The sequence below is a fragment of the Herpailurus yagouaroundi genome, unplaced genomic scaffold (genome assembly GCF_014898765.1).
Source record: "Herpailurus yagouaroundi ecotype Mexico unplaced genomic scaffold, PumYag 191, whole genome shotgun sequence".
In the NCBI taxonomy this organism is placed as follows: Eukaryota; Metazoa; Chordata; class Mammalia; order Carnivora; family Felidae; genus Herpailurus; species Herpailurus yagouaroundi.
This window is the reverse complement of record NW_024412422.1, coordinates 6,874,379-6,890,458: the sequence shown is the minus strand read 5'-3', so window position 1 is coordinate 6,890,458 and position 16,080 is coordinate 6,874,379. Positions and strand designations below refer to the sequence as shown.

Here is a 16,080-nt window from a genome sequence, read left to right as displayed (position 1 = left end):
AAAAAAAAAAAGGTTTGTTTCTCTCAGGTGCAGGTTTTGTGAGAATAGGAGTCCTATCCTTTCTGTCTGCCCCCAAACGAAATGCTTGGTGGATGCCATGAGAATATTCACTGCATGCAGTCAGTGACTTTCTTGTTTTATTTTGTCTTATTTGCCGCAGTTTCCCGACTACCTAGAATAGTGGCTGGCCCAAAGCCGGGGCTCAGTAAATACTTGATTGTACTATTACATCGATTCCCTTTTGACTAAATGTTGGTTAACGTGGGTGATAGTCAGCTACAATATTACAAGACATTATTATAATTCAGGTATTCGTAGTTCAAGTCCCTGCAGTTCTGAGGTTGTAAGAGTAGCCATGATGTAACTACTAACGAATAGATTGATCATTTATAAAACTAGCTTCCACCCAAACATCTCTCCCCATTCGCTGCTGTGTCTCTTCCTGCCCACCTTGCCCGGGTGTTTTTGGGTCAAGTGTCCAGCAACACAGTTGCAAAGTGAAATTGCAAATCTTGCAACAGCTGCAGGATTTAATGTTAAAAGTGATATTGGAAGAGCCCCAGATGCGGTAATTACATGGGTAAGTATACGTGGCTTTTTTTTTTCTTACTATTTAAGTCCTTTTTTAAAGATTAATTGCCTGCTGATGCAAAAGCAATAATGTACATGGGGTTCATCACACACATAGAAACGAAAAGCCTGACCACAGTGACACAAAGGCTGGGGGGCAGGAAATGGAAGTGTGTGGCAGTGAAGCTCGCCCTCTTCACATGAAGTGGGGCAGTGTCACTGGAGGGTAGACCGATAAGTTAAAGATGAATGCTAAAATGCTGAAGCATTTGGGCTAAAATAACACAACAAGAGTTTGGGCTAATGAGCCAACAGGGGAACGCAAATGGAATAAACACATACTCGGTTGAAGCAAATACTCCATCTAAAAGCAGGCAGAAAAAGAGAAAAAGGGAACACAGAACAAATGGGACAAATAGCAACATGGTAGGAAAAACCCATTCCTGCCCATAACCACATTAAAGGAAATAGTCTACACACTCCAGTTAAAAACAAGACCAAGTATATATGCTGTCGACAAGAAACTCGTTTCAAATGTGAAGACACAAGGCAAAGAGAAAGGACAGAAAAATATATACAGTGCTAACACTAATCAGGAGAAAGCTGGAATGCCTATATCCATAGCAGACAAAGAAGATCTCAGAGCAAAGAACACAACCAGGGGTAAAGAGGGACATTTCACACAACGAAGGGTCAGTTCGTTCAGAGGACATGACAGTTTTAAATGTTCACACGTGTAAAAGTGGTCTTGGAGGACTGTGCTGTCGACAAGGAAGGGGCTGACAAGGTTTTATATGCTTAGTGGTTGAAGGGAGTAGAGAGAGTTGATAAAGATGACGACGCTGTGGGAGTCCAGAAAAGAATGTGGCCATTAAATTGAGGGAATCCTAGAATATATTTTCCAAAAAGACCTTTCTTAGGATGGCTCTGTGAAGCTCAACCTTGCAGCAAAGGATATTTTATTGCACAAGATTCTGTTGGAATAGTGATGCCGACAAAACCGAGTAGTTGATTAATAATGAAAAATGTGTTTATAGATAAACTCCATGTGTGCTTAGAGTGAGCCGTGGTTGAGTAACTTCCACATTTGGCAGAATCCAGGCAAGTTTACGTCATTTGCTCGTGGAGCTCATGGTTATTTTATGCACTTGGAGAGGCAGCCGCACATCCCGCACTTTCCCAGCATAATTCCAGCCCAGCCTCATCACATACCAAGTGGCTTTGGACCAGTTGTTTAACCACTCGGAGCTTCTGTTCTCTTTTGTAAATGAGGATAATGATGTTCCTCCCAAAATGGAAGTGAGCACTCAATGAGAGGAGACAAATGAAAATGTCTCACTCTCAAAAGCTCTGTGAAAATTGCAAATTTTGTTTCTCTCGTGACTGTTTATTGTGACGTCTCTGAACAAAGGCAAACACACATAACGCAGAAGTGCTTGGAGGAGGCACATCTTGGAGTATGCCTGTCTCCTATTGAATGTGTATTCAGCGTTTTCTGCAGCATCTCTGTTTCTTCTGAGAGTGGGGAGGACTTGCCAAAAGATTTGCCAGGGGAATGTGTCGTGGAGCCGTGTGTGACCCGCGGATCCCCTTGGTTTATCGTTAATTCTTAGAAAAGAACGCTGTTTTACGTCTGAAGCGACATTTAACTTGACGAAAGCTCCGCGTCTGTTTGTCATCACCTACCTAGCCTGCTGGCGGTTTCAAAGTCTTGCAAAGCAGCCTACATGCATTACTTTCTTCTGACTGTATTTTTTAGTACTGAATGATGCTTTATGGTAAGATCCTAAGTTCAAAGCACTTGGATTGCCGAGAGAAGAAACGTGAAAGAGCTTTATCTGTTTTGGGTAACAGGAAGTTGTAGGAAGTAGGATTAGATTTTTGGAGGAGCAACAGAGGGAATTTGCACTATTAGTAGATTGTAAACATGCTTTACAACATGGCAGGCCTTCTAGAACACAGGAAAGGTAAAAATGATTGGCCTATTTCCAGCCTTTTGTGTGGCTTTTCCCCTTTCGTCTGTCCAACAGTCCTGTGCAGTAGGTAATGTTATCTTCCGTTTTGTAGATGAAGAGACAGGCCCACAGCGTAAAGTAACTTGCCCAAGACCTTCTGCTAGCAAGTGGTAGAGCTGGATTTGAACTCAAATAACCACAGACTGTTATTTCTGTGCAATCATTTCTCAGGGAACTTTGAAAAATAAAATCAGTGGCAATTGGAGCAGGACGTTATCCAGTATGATGCAGACAGTAATTATTTTCTTGGGTACATATTGGCAGGGAAAGAAGTGGGTGGGAATGATAAAAAGAATTTGGGTAAGAAGAAAGTCATCCCAGGTACAGAAAAGTTTCTGTTTCTGATAGAAGAGTGTAAGTTCCTGTAGACAGACTGGTTCTCAGACTTGAGCGTATATCCCAAGTTTCTGTTGCCCCCAAATCTGCATTTCTAACAAGCCCCCAGGTGATGCTGCAGCTGCTGGGGCTTCTGGTCTGAAGACCACTTGGAAAACTTGGATATCATGCTGTAGACCATTTGAGAAAGGTGGAGACACACAGCCAGTGTGTGTAAGAGGAATTCACCTGGGTAGCAGCATCCGGGGGGGGGCTGGAGAGAGAAGGGTGTGTAGGTAGATCAAGGTTTTTAGCAAGTGTAGGATAGTTAAGCTCACGTTTGATAATGATGGAAAGTAAAGCATCAGTGCTCACTGCGGCTGGAAGAGGGTGGTGTGAGGAAGGATGTAAAATACAAGTTAGTGGCTGTTTTCAGATCTTGCTGGCATCTAGAACAGTGCCCCGTATATAACATGCTCAGTAATTTTCTGCCTGATAGCTCACGCTTGCTAGAATGGCTGTCGTCAAAGACCAGGGATGACAGATGCTGGTGAGGATGTGGAGAGAAAGGCGCCCTTGTGCATTGTCGGTGGGAATGTAAATTTATGCAACCACTGGAAAACGGTATGGAGGTTCCCCAAAAAATGAAATCTAGAACTCTAGATTTCATATGGTCCAGCAATTCCACTTCTGGGTATATGTCCAGAGGAGATGAAGTCACCGTCCCGAAGAACCGTCCGCACCCCACGTGCACCGCAGCATTGGCATTATTCATGACAGCCAAGACGTGGAAACAGCCTGAGTGTCCATTGACAGTCGAACAGATAAAGAAATTGTGGTATACGTGTCCAACGGAATACTATTCAGCCATGAAAATTCCGCTATTGGCAACAACATGGGTGAACCTTGAGGGCGTTATGCTAAGTGAAATAAGTCCGAGGAAAAACACATACTGTGTGATCTCACTTATGTGCGGAATCTAAAAACAAACAAACAAAACCCTCAGAAACAGCAGATTTGTGATTCCTGGGGACGGAGGTGTGGGAAAAGTCAGTAAAGGTGGTCAAAAGGTGTCCAAACTTCCAGTTAGAAGATAAGTTCTAGGGATCTAACCTACAACACGACGACCACAGTTAATACCGTACTGTATATTTGAAAGTTGCTAAGAGAGTAGATTTTAAAAGTTCTCATTCTAAGGAAAAAGAAATTTGTTAACTGTGTGAGGTGATGGGTATTAACTAATAATGTACTATGGTAATCATTTTACAGTGTATGCATATATCAGATTGTTGTGTCGTACAACTTATATGTCAACTATAATCAATAAAACTGGGAAAAATTATTTGTTGCATGAATGGACAATTAAGAGAATGAATTAGGAGTGCCATATGTGCAAAGTATTCAGCAATTGATGTGTGTCCTGCTATTGTTAAGTTTGTCTCATAAAAACATTTTATAAAATTTATCTTTTTAGTAAAAATAATTTTAGGGAAAATCTTCAGAATATACAAGTGGATATATAGTAAAATGCCCTCCTACTCTTGTCCCTTCTCTTTGGTTTCTTTCCTTCAATGCCAAGCACTGGTAACAGTTTCTTGTGTATCCTTCCATACACGAGGATAGTCTGTGTATACGTTTGTGTGTGTGTGTGTAAATTTTTTAAAACACGAAAGTAGTATAACCTGCTGTACCACTACTCTGTCCTTCACTTTTTTCATTTAATAATATATTTTGTTGATCTTTCAGATAGTTTATGTATAAGTCTGACACAGTCTTTTTAACTCCTCATTTTATTTAAATTTCAAACTGTGGTGCACATTTAGATAGCTTCTAATCTTTTGACATAATGAAAAACATTTCAGTGACTATCCTATAGATATTCGTAATTTGGTACGTATCATCAAATTGCCTCCCAAGTTGGGTGAATTAGTTTATATCTCCACCAACAATTTAAGATAGAGCCTAGGGTGCCTGGGTGGCTTTGTCAGTGAAGCATCTGACTCAGTCAGTTTTGGCTCAGGTTATGATCTCATGGTTTGGTTGTGAGATCGAGCCCCAGGTCGGGCTCTGCACTGACAGCGTGGGGCCTGCTTGGGATTCTCTCTCTCTCCACCACCCCCCCCCCCGCTCTCTCTGCCGCTCTCCCCCCTCAAAATAAATAAGCATTTAAAAAAATAGAGCCTATTTCCCTATAGCCTTAACAACAAAATGTTTTATGAAATTTTTCATCTTTGTCAATTTGATGGATGAAAAATAATATTCTGTTACTGTTTTTGTGTTTTTCTTTTTTTTAGTGTTTTATTTTTTTCTTAGCGCATGCACTTGCCTGTGAACGGGGGAGGGGGGGCGGGGGGGGGGGCAGAGCAAGAGAGGGACACAGAATCCGAAGCAGGCTCCAGGCTCTGAGCTGTCAGCACAGAGCCCGATGCAGGGCTGGAATGCATGAACCTGAGTTGAAGTCAGATGCTCAGCCGACTGAGCCACCCGGGTGCCCCCGTTTTTGTATTTTTCTAATTGTGAGTGAATTTTTGCATTTTTCTTATGTTTGTACATCAGTTGTATTTCTTTTTTTTTTTTTAATTTTTTTTTTTAACATTTATTTATTTTTGAGACAGAGAGACACAGAGCATGAACGGGAAAGGGGCAGAGAGAGAGGGAGACACAGAATCCGAAAAAGGCTCCAGGCTCTGAGCGGTCAGCACAGAGCCCGACGCGGGGCTAGAACCCACGGACCGCGAGATCATGACCTGACCCGAGGTCGGACGCTTAACCAACCGAGCCACCCAGGCGCCCCCAGTTGTATTTCTTTTACTGTGACCAGCATGCTCTTGTCCTTTGCTCACTTTCCAGTTGCTTTTTTTTTTCCTGATTGGACCTTAGAAGCTCATTGTTAAGGAAATCGGCCCTGTGTTGTATGTGATGCAAATTTGTCATTTACCTTTTAACTTTCTTTATATTGCATGATTACTTTATAAGTGTGCGTTTTAAGCGAATCTAAAGTTACCTGCGCTGTTTTTCTCTACGTAGGGTTTCTTAATATCTGGGATCTAAGGACCGGAAAGTATCCCATCCATCGTTTTGAGCATGACGCAAGAATACAGGCACTAGCCCTCAGCCAGGAAGGTGCAACGGTTGCCACAGCTTCCGCTTTTGATGTTGTAATGTTGCGCCCCAACGACGAGGGCTACTGGCAAATCGCGGCAGAGTTCGAAGTTCAGAAACTGGTGAGCTTTTTAGTCCAGTCATTTGATTCTCCATTCTTAGAACCTCTGGGTCCGATCAAACAGATAGTAATGACGTTGGCAGCTCCCATTCCCTCGGGGCTTCCTGGGGGCCTTACATTTCTAAATCTCACTGCAGCCTTGCAAAATAGGTAGATAGTATTCTTTTTCCCCATTTACCAAAAAGCCCATAGAGGCTGAGAGCAGTGTATCGGCTTGCCCCGGATCTCAGAGCTAAGGAGCTGAGATGCAGATCTCGGGGCTGAGCTCCAGGCCAGGGGTTTCTCGTCACTGTGGTCCTCAGCCTCCTTCACCTAAAATGGGATGTTCGCCTCTGGAAATGGGAGCTCGGTTTCTGGCCCATCCTGTCAGTGAAAATGATGAAAATGAATTCAGTGGTACCTTCCCAGTCCATATGGGAGGGAAGATTTCCGTCCTACACTTTCTTCCGCCTCAGATTTTCTCACCTGGAATTAAGAGTAACTCCTGAGTGAAAGCAAGTTTAAGTCAGTGTTAATTGGGCAGCCGAGTTCCAGGATGTCACGCGTGAAGCTCAGCCAACCTGAAGCGTTCTTTATGTCGAGCTTATCTCCATACTCAGTTACACGTGAGCCTCCACTTTTATATGGTGGGAGGTGATTCCGCGGTAAGAAGGAAGTGCTCAAATCTGCGCTAAATTTGGATTTAATGTAAACAAACTCGATTTTGGCATTAGTAGAGTGAGCAGAAAAGCCAGTGTTGAATAACGAATTGGTGGTCTGATCCGGAACAGATCCTGTTTTTCTGCCTTTTCCCCCTGGTGGAGATCTTGTTAGCCTTGAGTAACTAAAAAGCCATGATGTCAGCACTTCGCCTGCATAAGCTTCTTGTCCCTTTAATGACCAGTTTCTGCCCTGTGGGTGGTGTTCCCCCCAAACCGTCTGATGCTCCTCTCGGGGGTTTTACTAGAAAAATGTGAAGTACCATCTTTCTTTGTTCTCAGAACTACCGTAGTGCTTATTATTTGGTGTCTGCCAAAAGAACATTCTAGACCAGCAATAATTATACGAATGCAGACAGTTACTTAAGATGTGAGTTCCTCCGTAAAGGGTAAATCCTGCCTTGGCAATAAAGTGGCATCCTGGCACCCACTGGAAGCTTTTTGAAGGAGTTTACAGCTTCTGGCAAATGGCACCACCACACTCAGTCTGAGCCTCTTGGTCTGTCAGAAGTCCAACAATAAAGTGAAACTAAACAGCTAGGCTGAGGATGTTAATTTTAGGGAAATAAGAAATGACTTTTAGAATTGGGGGGAGAGGAAGCAAGCCACAACTGCTTGGCAGCATAGGCCTCATTTCTCATCTCGGATGAGGGGCTGCCGTGCCTCCCTGAAAAAGGTTCCCCCAGCCCATCAGAGCCACTTTTGTCTTCCCAGGTGGGCTCCCCGAATCCCAATGGCCATCTTCCCTGGGTTGCAGCACTGGCCTAGCCCTTCCGCCCTTCCTTTGTGATGAGTCCTCAGCTGGGCAGGTTGGGGGTGGGGCACCACTCACACTCACACTCTTGGGCCCGAGGATTAACAGCAGAGGCCCCCGGATGTATACTGTCCCTCCAGCTCCTCTGGACAGTCCTTAGGATTCAGGCTTTTGAACTCGTTTGGCTTCTTGTCAGGGCCACGCTGTCCTTTCACGCGGTGGTTTTCACGATTACACAGTTTGGCACACCTGCTTTTGTACGCTGAGATTTTACTCAAGGAGGTGAAAACCTGGTGTGAAATGTGCTCGGGAGAAATGTGCCACTTAGGGAAGTAGAAAAGCAAGTGATGCCTGAAGGGAGCGCCTCGTTGCCGTGCAGATCAGAGGCAGCGGTCGCGCTAGTGCGGTCAGGAGTACCGTGGCGGTGGTATCATACGCTCGATGACCTAGAAACAGCAGAGGATGGATAACGCCGCTCTTTATAGCCTTTTAGCTGCACATTTCTGGTACCTGCACAAATGCTAAAATGTGAATTTTGCTGATTGGGGAACCGAGGGGATTTGATTCAGTTTCTTGTAAAAAAAAGAAAACAAGGAAACTTAATATTTTGAATAGTTCTTATACTCTCATGTTTCAGAATTTAAAAGGCAGTAAGGTTTATGGGAGAAATCTCTCTTCCACCCCATCAAAGAACTCTGTTCCCTCTTTGCAGGCAGCCATCCTTAGCAGATTTATGCTTGCACAAGCCACGCACACCGTGTTCCCCCTGCCCCCCTCCACGCACGTTAGTGCACTGTGAATCCTGCTACTCCCCTTCCTTGCTTTTTGTCCCCAAATTTATCTTGGAGATGATTCCATTTTGTATCATGCTTTTTTCTGAGACTACATGGTATTCCTGTTAATTAGCCCCTTAGTAAGGCGTGTGTAGTAGGTGTTTCCAGTTTTTAGCTATGACAGCATCGTGCGACAGCAGGTAACCTTGTATGCAGTGCGTGTGCGTGTGTGCGTGTGTGTTTATTTGTAAGTAAATTCCTAGGACTGACTTGCTGGTTCAGTGCGTATGTGCGTTTGACATCGTGCTAAGTATTGTCAGATTTCCCTCTAGAGAAGTTGGACTCGATTACATCCCACCAACCGTAAGTGGGATCCACAAATATGGTTGTCTCCCCTCTACTTCCAGACCGTTGTCCTATCAAGCTAATGGATTTTACTGCTATGACTGGTAAAAACGGTATCTCGGTGAATTTTTACTTCGTCTTTCTCTTATTAGGAACATACTGTGTTTCTTTTACAAAGAGCATCTCTTTATTAGTGTAGGAACTGTGTTCTCCTTTCCTATGAGCTGTTTCTTTGCCCATCTTTTTCTGTTAGGTCGCTGGTCTTAGTGACCTCTGGGAGGCATCGTGTGTTTTTTGACCAAGTAAGGATGAGCTGGAGGTGAGACCTGACAGACTGTGTAACTCTTCCCCGTTCACAGGTTGACTACCTTGAAATCGTTCCAGATACCGGAAGGTATCCTGTGGCAGTGGCCACAGCTGGAGATCTGGTGTACCTGCTGAAAGCCGAAGACTCTGCTAGAACCCTCCATTACGTCTATGGCCAGCCGGTCACGTGTCTGGATGTCTCAGCCAACCAGGCTGCTTTTGGTGTGAAGAGTCTGGGATGGGTATACGAAGGAAACAAGGTACAGAAATAGTAGGGTGTATAATCAACAAAAAAGAACGTCGATTTTTATTTTTTAGAAGGCAGTTAAAAAATTAAGGCTCTCTGATATTCTATATTTTTAAGATGTATTCAGACCATATACATTTAGCATGGTAAAAAAACAAAACAAAACAAAACAAAAAAACAAAAAAAAACAGACCCTGAAGCTCTTCTAAAGGATGTAAAATGGAAAGTAATTGTCTCCTTTCTCCTCCCTTCCCCCAGCCCCATTCCACAGAAGAAACTAAGCATTTTTTAGGTATCAAGAAAAATTTAATGTGTTTAGAAGTACATTTATGCACCAAAAACCGTATTTGTGGAAATGCGATTCTGTTCTGTACCCAACATTTTTATTCAGTAATAAGCCTTGGAGGGCATTCCACGTCACCACGTACCATGCTCCGTCTCGCTAGGATTCTGGCGTAGGCTTACAACCCATGGTCTGTGTATCTAGCCCCCTCGCTGGTGGGCATTTAGGTCACTTTCACTGTCTCAGCGATTACAGGCAGTGCTACGATGCATATTGCAACTCTTGCGAGTCCTTGTGTGGTCGATCTCTGGGATAGATTCCCAGCGGTTGTGTTGCCTGGGCAGAAGGTATACACTCGGGATGGTGGTAAGGGTTGCAGCAAGACTCGCATTCTCACCAGTAGTGCATAAAAGTGCCTTCTGATCATCCTTGAGCCAGAATTAAGGAGACAAGTTTGTAATTGAAATTCTTTGCATGATGACTAAATTTTATCACTACCTAGCATTTTACTAGCCTGACTGTAAGCCAAGTAGTTAGTCTTAAACTTGATTTATAGAACTCTCTCTCTTCCAGTGGAATCGGGAGAAAGGGATTCAGTTTTTTTATTTTGTTTTGCTTTGTTTTTCTCCAATTTTCCTGCTCTTGACCCTGCTGCCTACGGGTACAGTCCCTGGGAAGGAACTTCCCTGAGCCAGCGGCTCCTCTGACAGCACCTTCCTCCTTCGGGAAGGAAGCCCTTCTCCACAGTGCAGCACAGGAGCTGGAGGAGCCGACTCTGGATGCACACAGCCTGAGTTTCAGTACCAGCTCGGTAGTAACCTACCGCCCTGTGTGACCTTAAGCAGGTGGCTTAACCCTCTTCATGCCCCAGGGAGTTCAGAACAGTGGCTACTTGGTAAAATTGTAGGGTTAAATGAAAACCTGTCTGTGAAGCTTTAAGCGTGGTGCCTGGCGAGCGAGCATTACCATCACGGCGCTTTTATTTCCTCCCCTCATAGTTTAAGTCTGGCCTCTGGTTGTGGTTTTTACATACTGTTTCCCCTTTGTGTAGCCCCCTGTAAGGTCAGATCTCATTCATTTAGATGTTCACTGGTTTTGCAACTTAGTAAGTGCTCAAAGAATTGAAGCATCCTGGATTCCACGGACCTCTTCTTCGTTCAGGAAGAGGCAATAAAGTGGCAGAAAATATGTGTGGCTTATTGTAACCTCACTGTGACAACGGACTCCCTTTGTGCTCAAGTTGGCCTGTTTTGTTGGAGCACATTCACAGCTTAGCTGGCGAGATAGACGATGATAGAATTGTGCTGTGCCTTCCCAGGAAGTGGGGGAGGGGACCACAGTTGGTGTCCTAAGGCAGTTTCCTTTCTCCGGCTTTGAGAACACCTTCTTTTCTGGTCCCCACTGAGCTCATTTGTTGAGAGAAGAGAGACTGTTTGCTTTCTGACTTTTCATCCATCATACTTTCAGGCTTTGGTTCTCATTTATTTCTCAAGTTCTCGGCGTAGTGAGATGATAGTTATATTTAGCACTAGCCTGGTTTAAATTTGTCATACTTTAATAAATTTTTCATAAACAGGCCCTCTTTCTCTTTGACTTACGTGAGTGGATATATTTGAGAAACCAGCAAAGGGGCAGAGTGTTGAGCTCAAATTTAGACCGGGAGCATCCTTTCAACATCGATGTAAGAAAGTGCTGTTTGGGATGCCTTTTGGGTTTTTCAACCCAGTTAAAAGCATTGATTATAAGAATCAGCTGATTAATCTATTGATTTTATGAAAATCCATTTTTAAAAGTTTCTAGTCCCTCAAATAAGTGATTACCCGGTATTTTTCATCGGGGTTTTAAAATGAAGAGTGGAGGGGCGCCTGGGTGGCGCAGTCGGTTAAGCGTCTGACTTCAACCAGGTCACGATCTCACGGTCCGTGAGTTCGAGCCCCGCGTCGGGCTCTGGGCTGATGGCTCAGAGCCTGGAGCCTGTTTCCGATTCTGTGTCTCCCTCTCTCTCTGCCCCTCGCCCGTTCATGCTCTGTCTCTCTCTGTCCCAAAAATAAAAATAAACGTTGAAAAAAAAAATTTTTTTTTAAATAAAAAAATAAAATGAAGAGTGGAAATAAATTTGCTACAAGAGCGTGTTTAACAACCTCTTCAAAATCTGACGGTAGCATTTAGTCATCTAAATATTTTGTGAGTGCGGCTTCAAACCCTCCATCACTTGTGTGGGTGGAGAGTCGGTTGTTGTTCGTAGTTTGGTAATAACTTTGCATGGAGCTGTTTCTCCGACATGAGTGCCGCCCACGGGAACGTGAGGGAAGCCAGGCTTTCCCTATGAAACTTCCCTCATTTTTGAGGAGGCAGCACTTTCCGTCTGATTGCGTTTAATGGATTGTCTGCTTCCTGAGAAAAACCTGCATTTTTAGGAATTGAAATTGTCATGTGATATCCCTGTGTGAATTAAGCCATGTTATGGGTGACGCTGTGAGATTTTAGTGTCCTCCTGCTATCCTATATCGTAATATCATAATTCCCAAACAGTCTCATGTGCGTTGCTCGGTGTCACCGTGCTTGTGAGTACCATGTTTTGGCTACATCTGTGCTGTGGCCCGGCCGCATGTGGCCCAGCACATTTTATTAGGTTGATGCGAGACCATTACCAGTAGAGTTTGCCTGGAGCTATATACACAGGGGGGTTTGGGTCTGTGCCTCTGGCCTGTATATTTAGGATTCAGATGAAAGCTTTATGAGAACAGAGAGTTTGGTTTATCTTCGTTTTTACTGATACAGAACTGGGGTTTAGTTATAATCCGTTATTGATTAACTGTGATCAAAGCGGACAGTGAAGTCCAAATACTGACACAGAATTTGAGTCAGCAACCAGAATTTCCCTAACCTGTAGAAGTATTCCAGAGGCGTTATTTTTGTTTAGCAGGAGAACATCCTTGCACCGTATGATGATCACATTAGCATTTTATAGGCACCACAGCTGTCTGAGCATCAAGTAATAATGGTTCAAATCCATCCATTCACACATCTAGCTAGCCAGCCGGACGTGTGTTCGGCACAGAGAGTTACAGAACACCAGTTGTGTTCCTGGCATTGGAACTTGACAACGGCATTCTGCATAGACTTCAGCAAATTGGCACTTGTCAAGAACCTAGCCATCTTACTACACATAGTCTCCTAAGGAAATGAAACACGGAACATAGCAGAAGTGTATTTAGTCTTAAGAAGAGGCTTGTAGGAGCCTCTGGGTGGCTCAGTTGGTTGAGTGTCCAACTCTTAATTTCGGCTCAGGTCGTGATCTCAGTCATAAGATTGAGCCCCGCTGCATGGGATTCTCTCTCTCTCTCTCTCTCTCTCTCTCTGCCCCTCTGCCACTCACGTGCTCTCTCAAAATAAATAAATAAGCTTTTTAAAAAATTAAAAAGAAAAGGCTTGTAAACACAGCTGGTTGTTCAGCTATTTCCGGCTCAGGTAGGAGGGTTCAGAGAGAGAGAGAGTAGTGTCCCAGTACATCTTGGTTTGCCTGTGTGCAAGGATCCCCAGACTTAGGGGTTCCAGAGTTTTGATATCGCCTTCTTGGGGTCTTACCTTCATTGGCATCGATGACCTGAAAGGTAGCCATTGCCAAGTGACTGAAGGAAAAAAGATGTGGTTGTGATTACTCTGGTCTCTCCATCATGCTGCCGTGTAAAAATCAGTGTCACCTCTGTTAACATCCCTCTAAAATTTGTATGTCTCACATTTCCTGACTCTGTCAAAAATACTTCCTCCATGAGAATGGTATTTATGATACCATATTATCTTTATTAATTCTTTTGCTGCTTGAATTAAATTTTGCTCTCAGAGGTAGAGGGTTAGAAGATAGAATTGCCTCATTTAAGAGCATTATGTTGATGATGAGCCTCATGCCTCATAAAGGAAAGAGAGAGACCCACTTAGGGCTCTTAGCGTCATTCTATGTATTTGGACATATTTCCTAATTTAGTTCTGAAGTACTTGGCATTCGATGGCAGATTGTATTAAGCAGCATGCGGCGCGCATCCTAATCAGGGAGATGCGAGTGAAGTAATCCAGAAGGCTGGAATATGTTTGACAAGGACGCTTGCTTGGCCCTGCTGCCTCAGCTTACATCACGCTGGAAAATAATTGCTAACGTCTCCTATGATAATCATTCCCTGTACGTGGACGTGAAAAGACTCTGGATTGGTTGCTTGTACTCATCACAAGTTGAAGTATCTGAGAGAGCCTTCGGAATCAGAAACACAGCGCCTTTGGATTCGGGCGCTCCTCTCCCGTACCTACACCAGAATAGGACGTCCATTTTTTGCTCAAGGTTCTATTGCAGAGAATAAAAGCTTGGTATTTCACAAGCAGGATGACTGATTTAAAATTTAAAGTTCACAAAGTAAATGGCTAATTTTCTTTTCACTCTGACCTTGAAAGCTTTATCTATATGTTTTGTTCTTGGAGAAATTTAAGAAAATAGCTCTTGAAGACCAGTTTTCTGGGTTCCTGAGTGAGGCTGACCATCATTTTTGCTGTTGCGGTTGCGGCCGTTGTTACTGACTGCTTATCGCACACATACCTTAAAGCTGAATTTCTGATCAGCACTGGAAACAGATGAATCACACATGACATCTACATGGGGGGTTACAGCCTTGTGGGCCTTACCAACAACTTAGCAACATAAAGATGGTTTTCACCTGATCAAAATGGACCCGAGGCCCGTGGGGGCCCTCTTCCTGATGTTGTTGAATTTCAGGGTAATGAAAAGTTCTACAGATAAATACATGATGATTGGACCTTCAAATGCAAAAAAAAAAAAGAAAAACCAAAAAGCACCCAAATGCATTTTGGACACGTTTTGGTATTAAAATGGTGTCAGGAGGTGATATAATTATTCTATATTGTTAATAATAATACTCACATGTCGTGAAAGCCTTGGAGCACCTCCCTAGTCCTCGGGTTTCTCAGAACAGAGCACAGAACCTCTGACTTTAGAGACCTTTGGGACTGCCTCTGATATCCTGTGCAGCCATGGCAGGTGATTCTGCATTTCTTGGGAGTACTGCTGCTCACGGAAGCTAAGAGGGCTTGAGGGTCTCTAGCGGTACTGAATCACTGCTGAGAGGGAGTGACAAAGTCGGAGAAAGGAAGTACAGGGGAAAGTGTTTTCAGCTCCATTCGAGAAGCTCTGTAACCACTGGGGACTCAGCAAGGGTTCTGGAGTCAGTTACACCTTAGGCGGGTCACTTGCATGCCTCAGGCTCCCCGTTTAGAAAGGGAAAAGACCCGGCAAAGGTAGGTGGTGGGCTTTGCACATGGCTGGTGCTCAGCACTTGTCAGTTTCCTCCTTGGCCTCCCCCCCCCCCCCCCCCCCGCCAGCTTTAGGTCAAGTGGGAGTTCTTCAGGAGAGTCTGGGCCGGGTGCAAGTCCAGACAGAGGCATCAGGCCTGGAGGAGGGAGTTTGGGAGGGGGGAGAGCAGCATTGGGGTGACGCGGGCCGGCCGGAACACAGGGGCCCAGGGGCTGGTGCGGGGCTGGGCTAGGGCCGTACTTGTAGTAATAGCAGTCTGTGGTGCTTCCCGAGATTCATTTTCCCGAAAATTGTTCTGGAAGAATACATTTAGAATAGATAAGGGATGGACCCACTTAGCTTCTTGCAGAACTACTGGAGTAAGTTCATGTGAATGCCGAGTCCCTTTGTGTCAAAAGCCTTATCGGAGAGGGCGGGAGGGCTGGCGCTGTGTCTCGCACATCTTTGTCTCTGCTCACATTTGCATGATTTTTGTACAGTAGTGACATTTGTATCATTTTGGAAGTTTTAAAAACATTGACCAGCATTCTTGAAGTTCTAAGCAAGATTACAAGATTTATATAATCATCGTTGCCTTTCTTCTCCTTTACCCCTTGAATTAGCTTAGAGTTTTATTTAGGGCCTAATTTTCTCTCTCTCTTTTTTAACTGAGATATAGCCGACATACAGTGTCGTATTAGTTTCAGGTGTTCCACATAGTGATTTAACAGGTCTGTACATTCGGTTATTCTGTCTGTCCGCATACAATGTTTTTACAGTATTACTACATTTCCTGTGCTGTGTTTCTCATCCCCATAACTTACAACTGGAAGTTTGTACCTCTTAATCCCCTTCACCTATCCAAAGAAGATCTACAGGTCTATTAACAGGGCCTGATTTTTCTAATGGCTTTCCTGATCATTTACACGGAATTTCCATCCTGGTTTACCATTCTGCACCCATGGAAGAGCATGAACTTGGAGTTGACCTTTGTGTTTGTTTCACCTCACAAATAGTTATGGCTTTGGTTTCTTTGTGACACATCAGCCTTAAAGTAAATATAGCCCAAGCAGCAACTAGGTTTTGTTAAGGTTAAAAATTAGCTTGTTTTTTAAGTTAATAAAGATCAAGGGTGGCTATTGGAAATATTTGTCTTTGCCCTGGAAGTAAAAGCAGTAACACCGTAGAATAGGCTTCATGCTTTTGATACACACACACACACACACACACACACACACACACACACACACACACA

The 16,080-nt window shown here is 43.9% G+C and overlaps 1 protein-coding gene across 3 annotated transcripts in view; it reads left to right on the top strand.

Moving 5' to 3' along the window:
• The window catches only part of FBXW8 (F-box and WD repeat domain containing 8), a 126,747-nt gene that overhangs the window by 79,988 nt on the left and 30,679 nt on the right, over positions 1 to 16,080 (top strand). For all 3 annotated transcript variants that reach the window (XM_040443778.1, XM_040443779.1, XM_040443777.1), the window contains exons 6-7: positions 5,928 to 6,124; positions 9,053 to 9,259. In XM_040443778.1, coding sequence (XP_040299712.1) covers positions 5,928 to 6,124; positions 9,053 to 9,259 — 404 coding nt within the window. The remainder of the gene's footprint in view (positions 1 to 5,927; positions 6,125 to 9,052; positions 9,260 to 16,080) is intronic.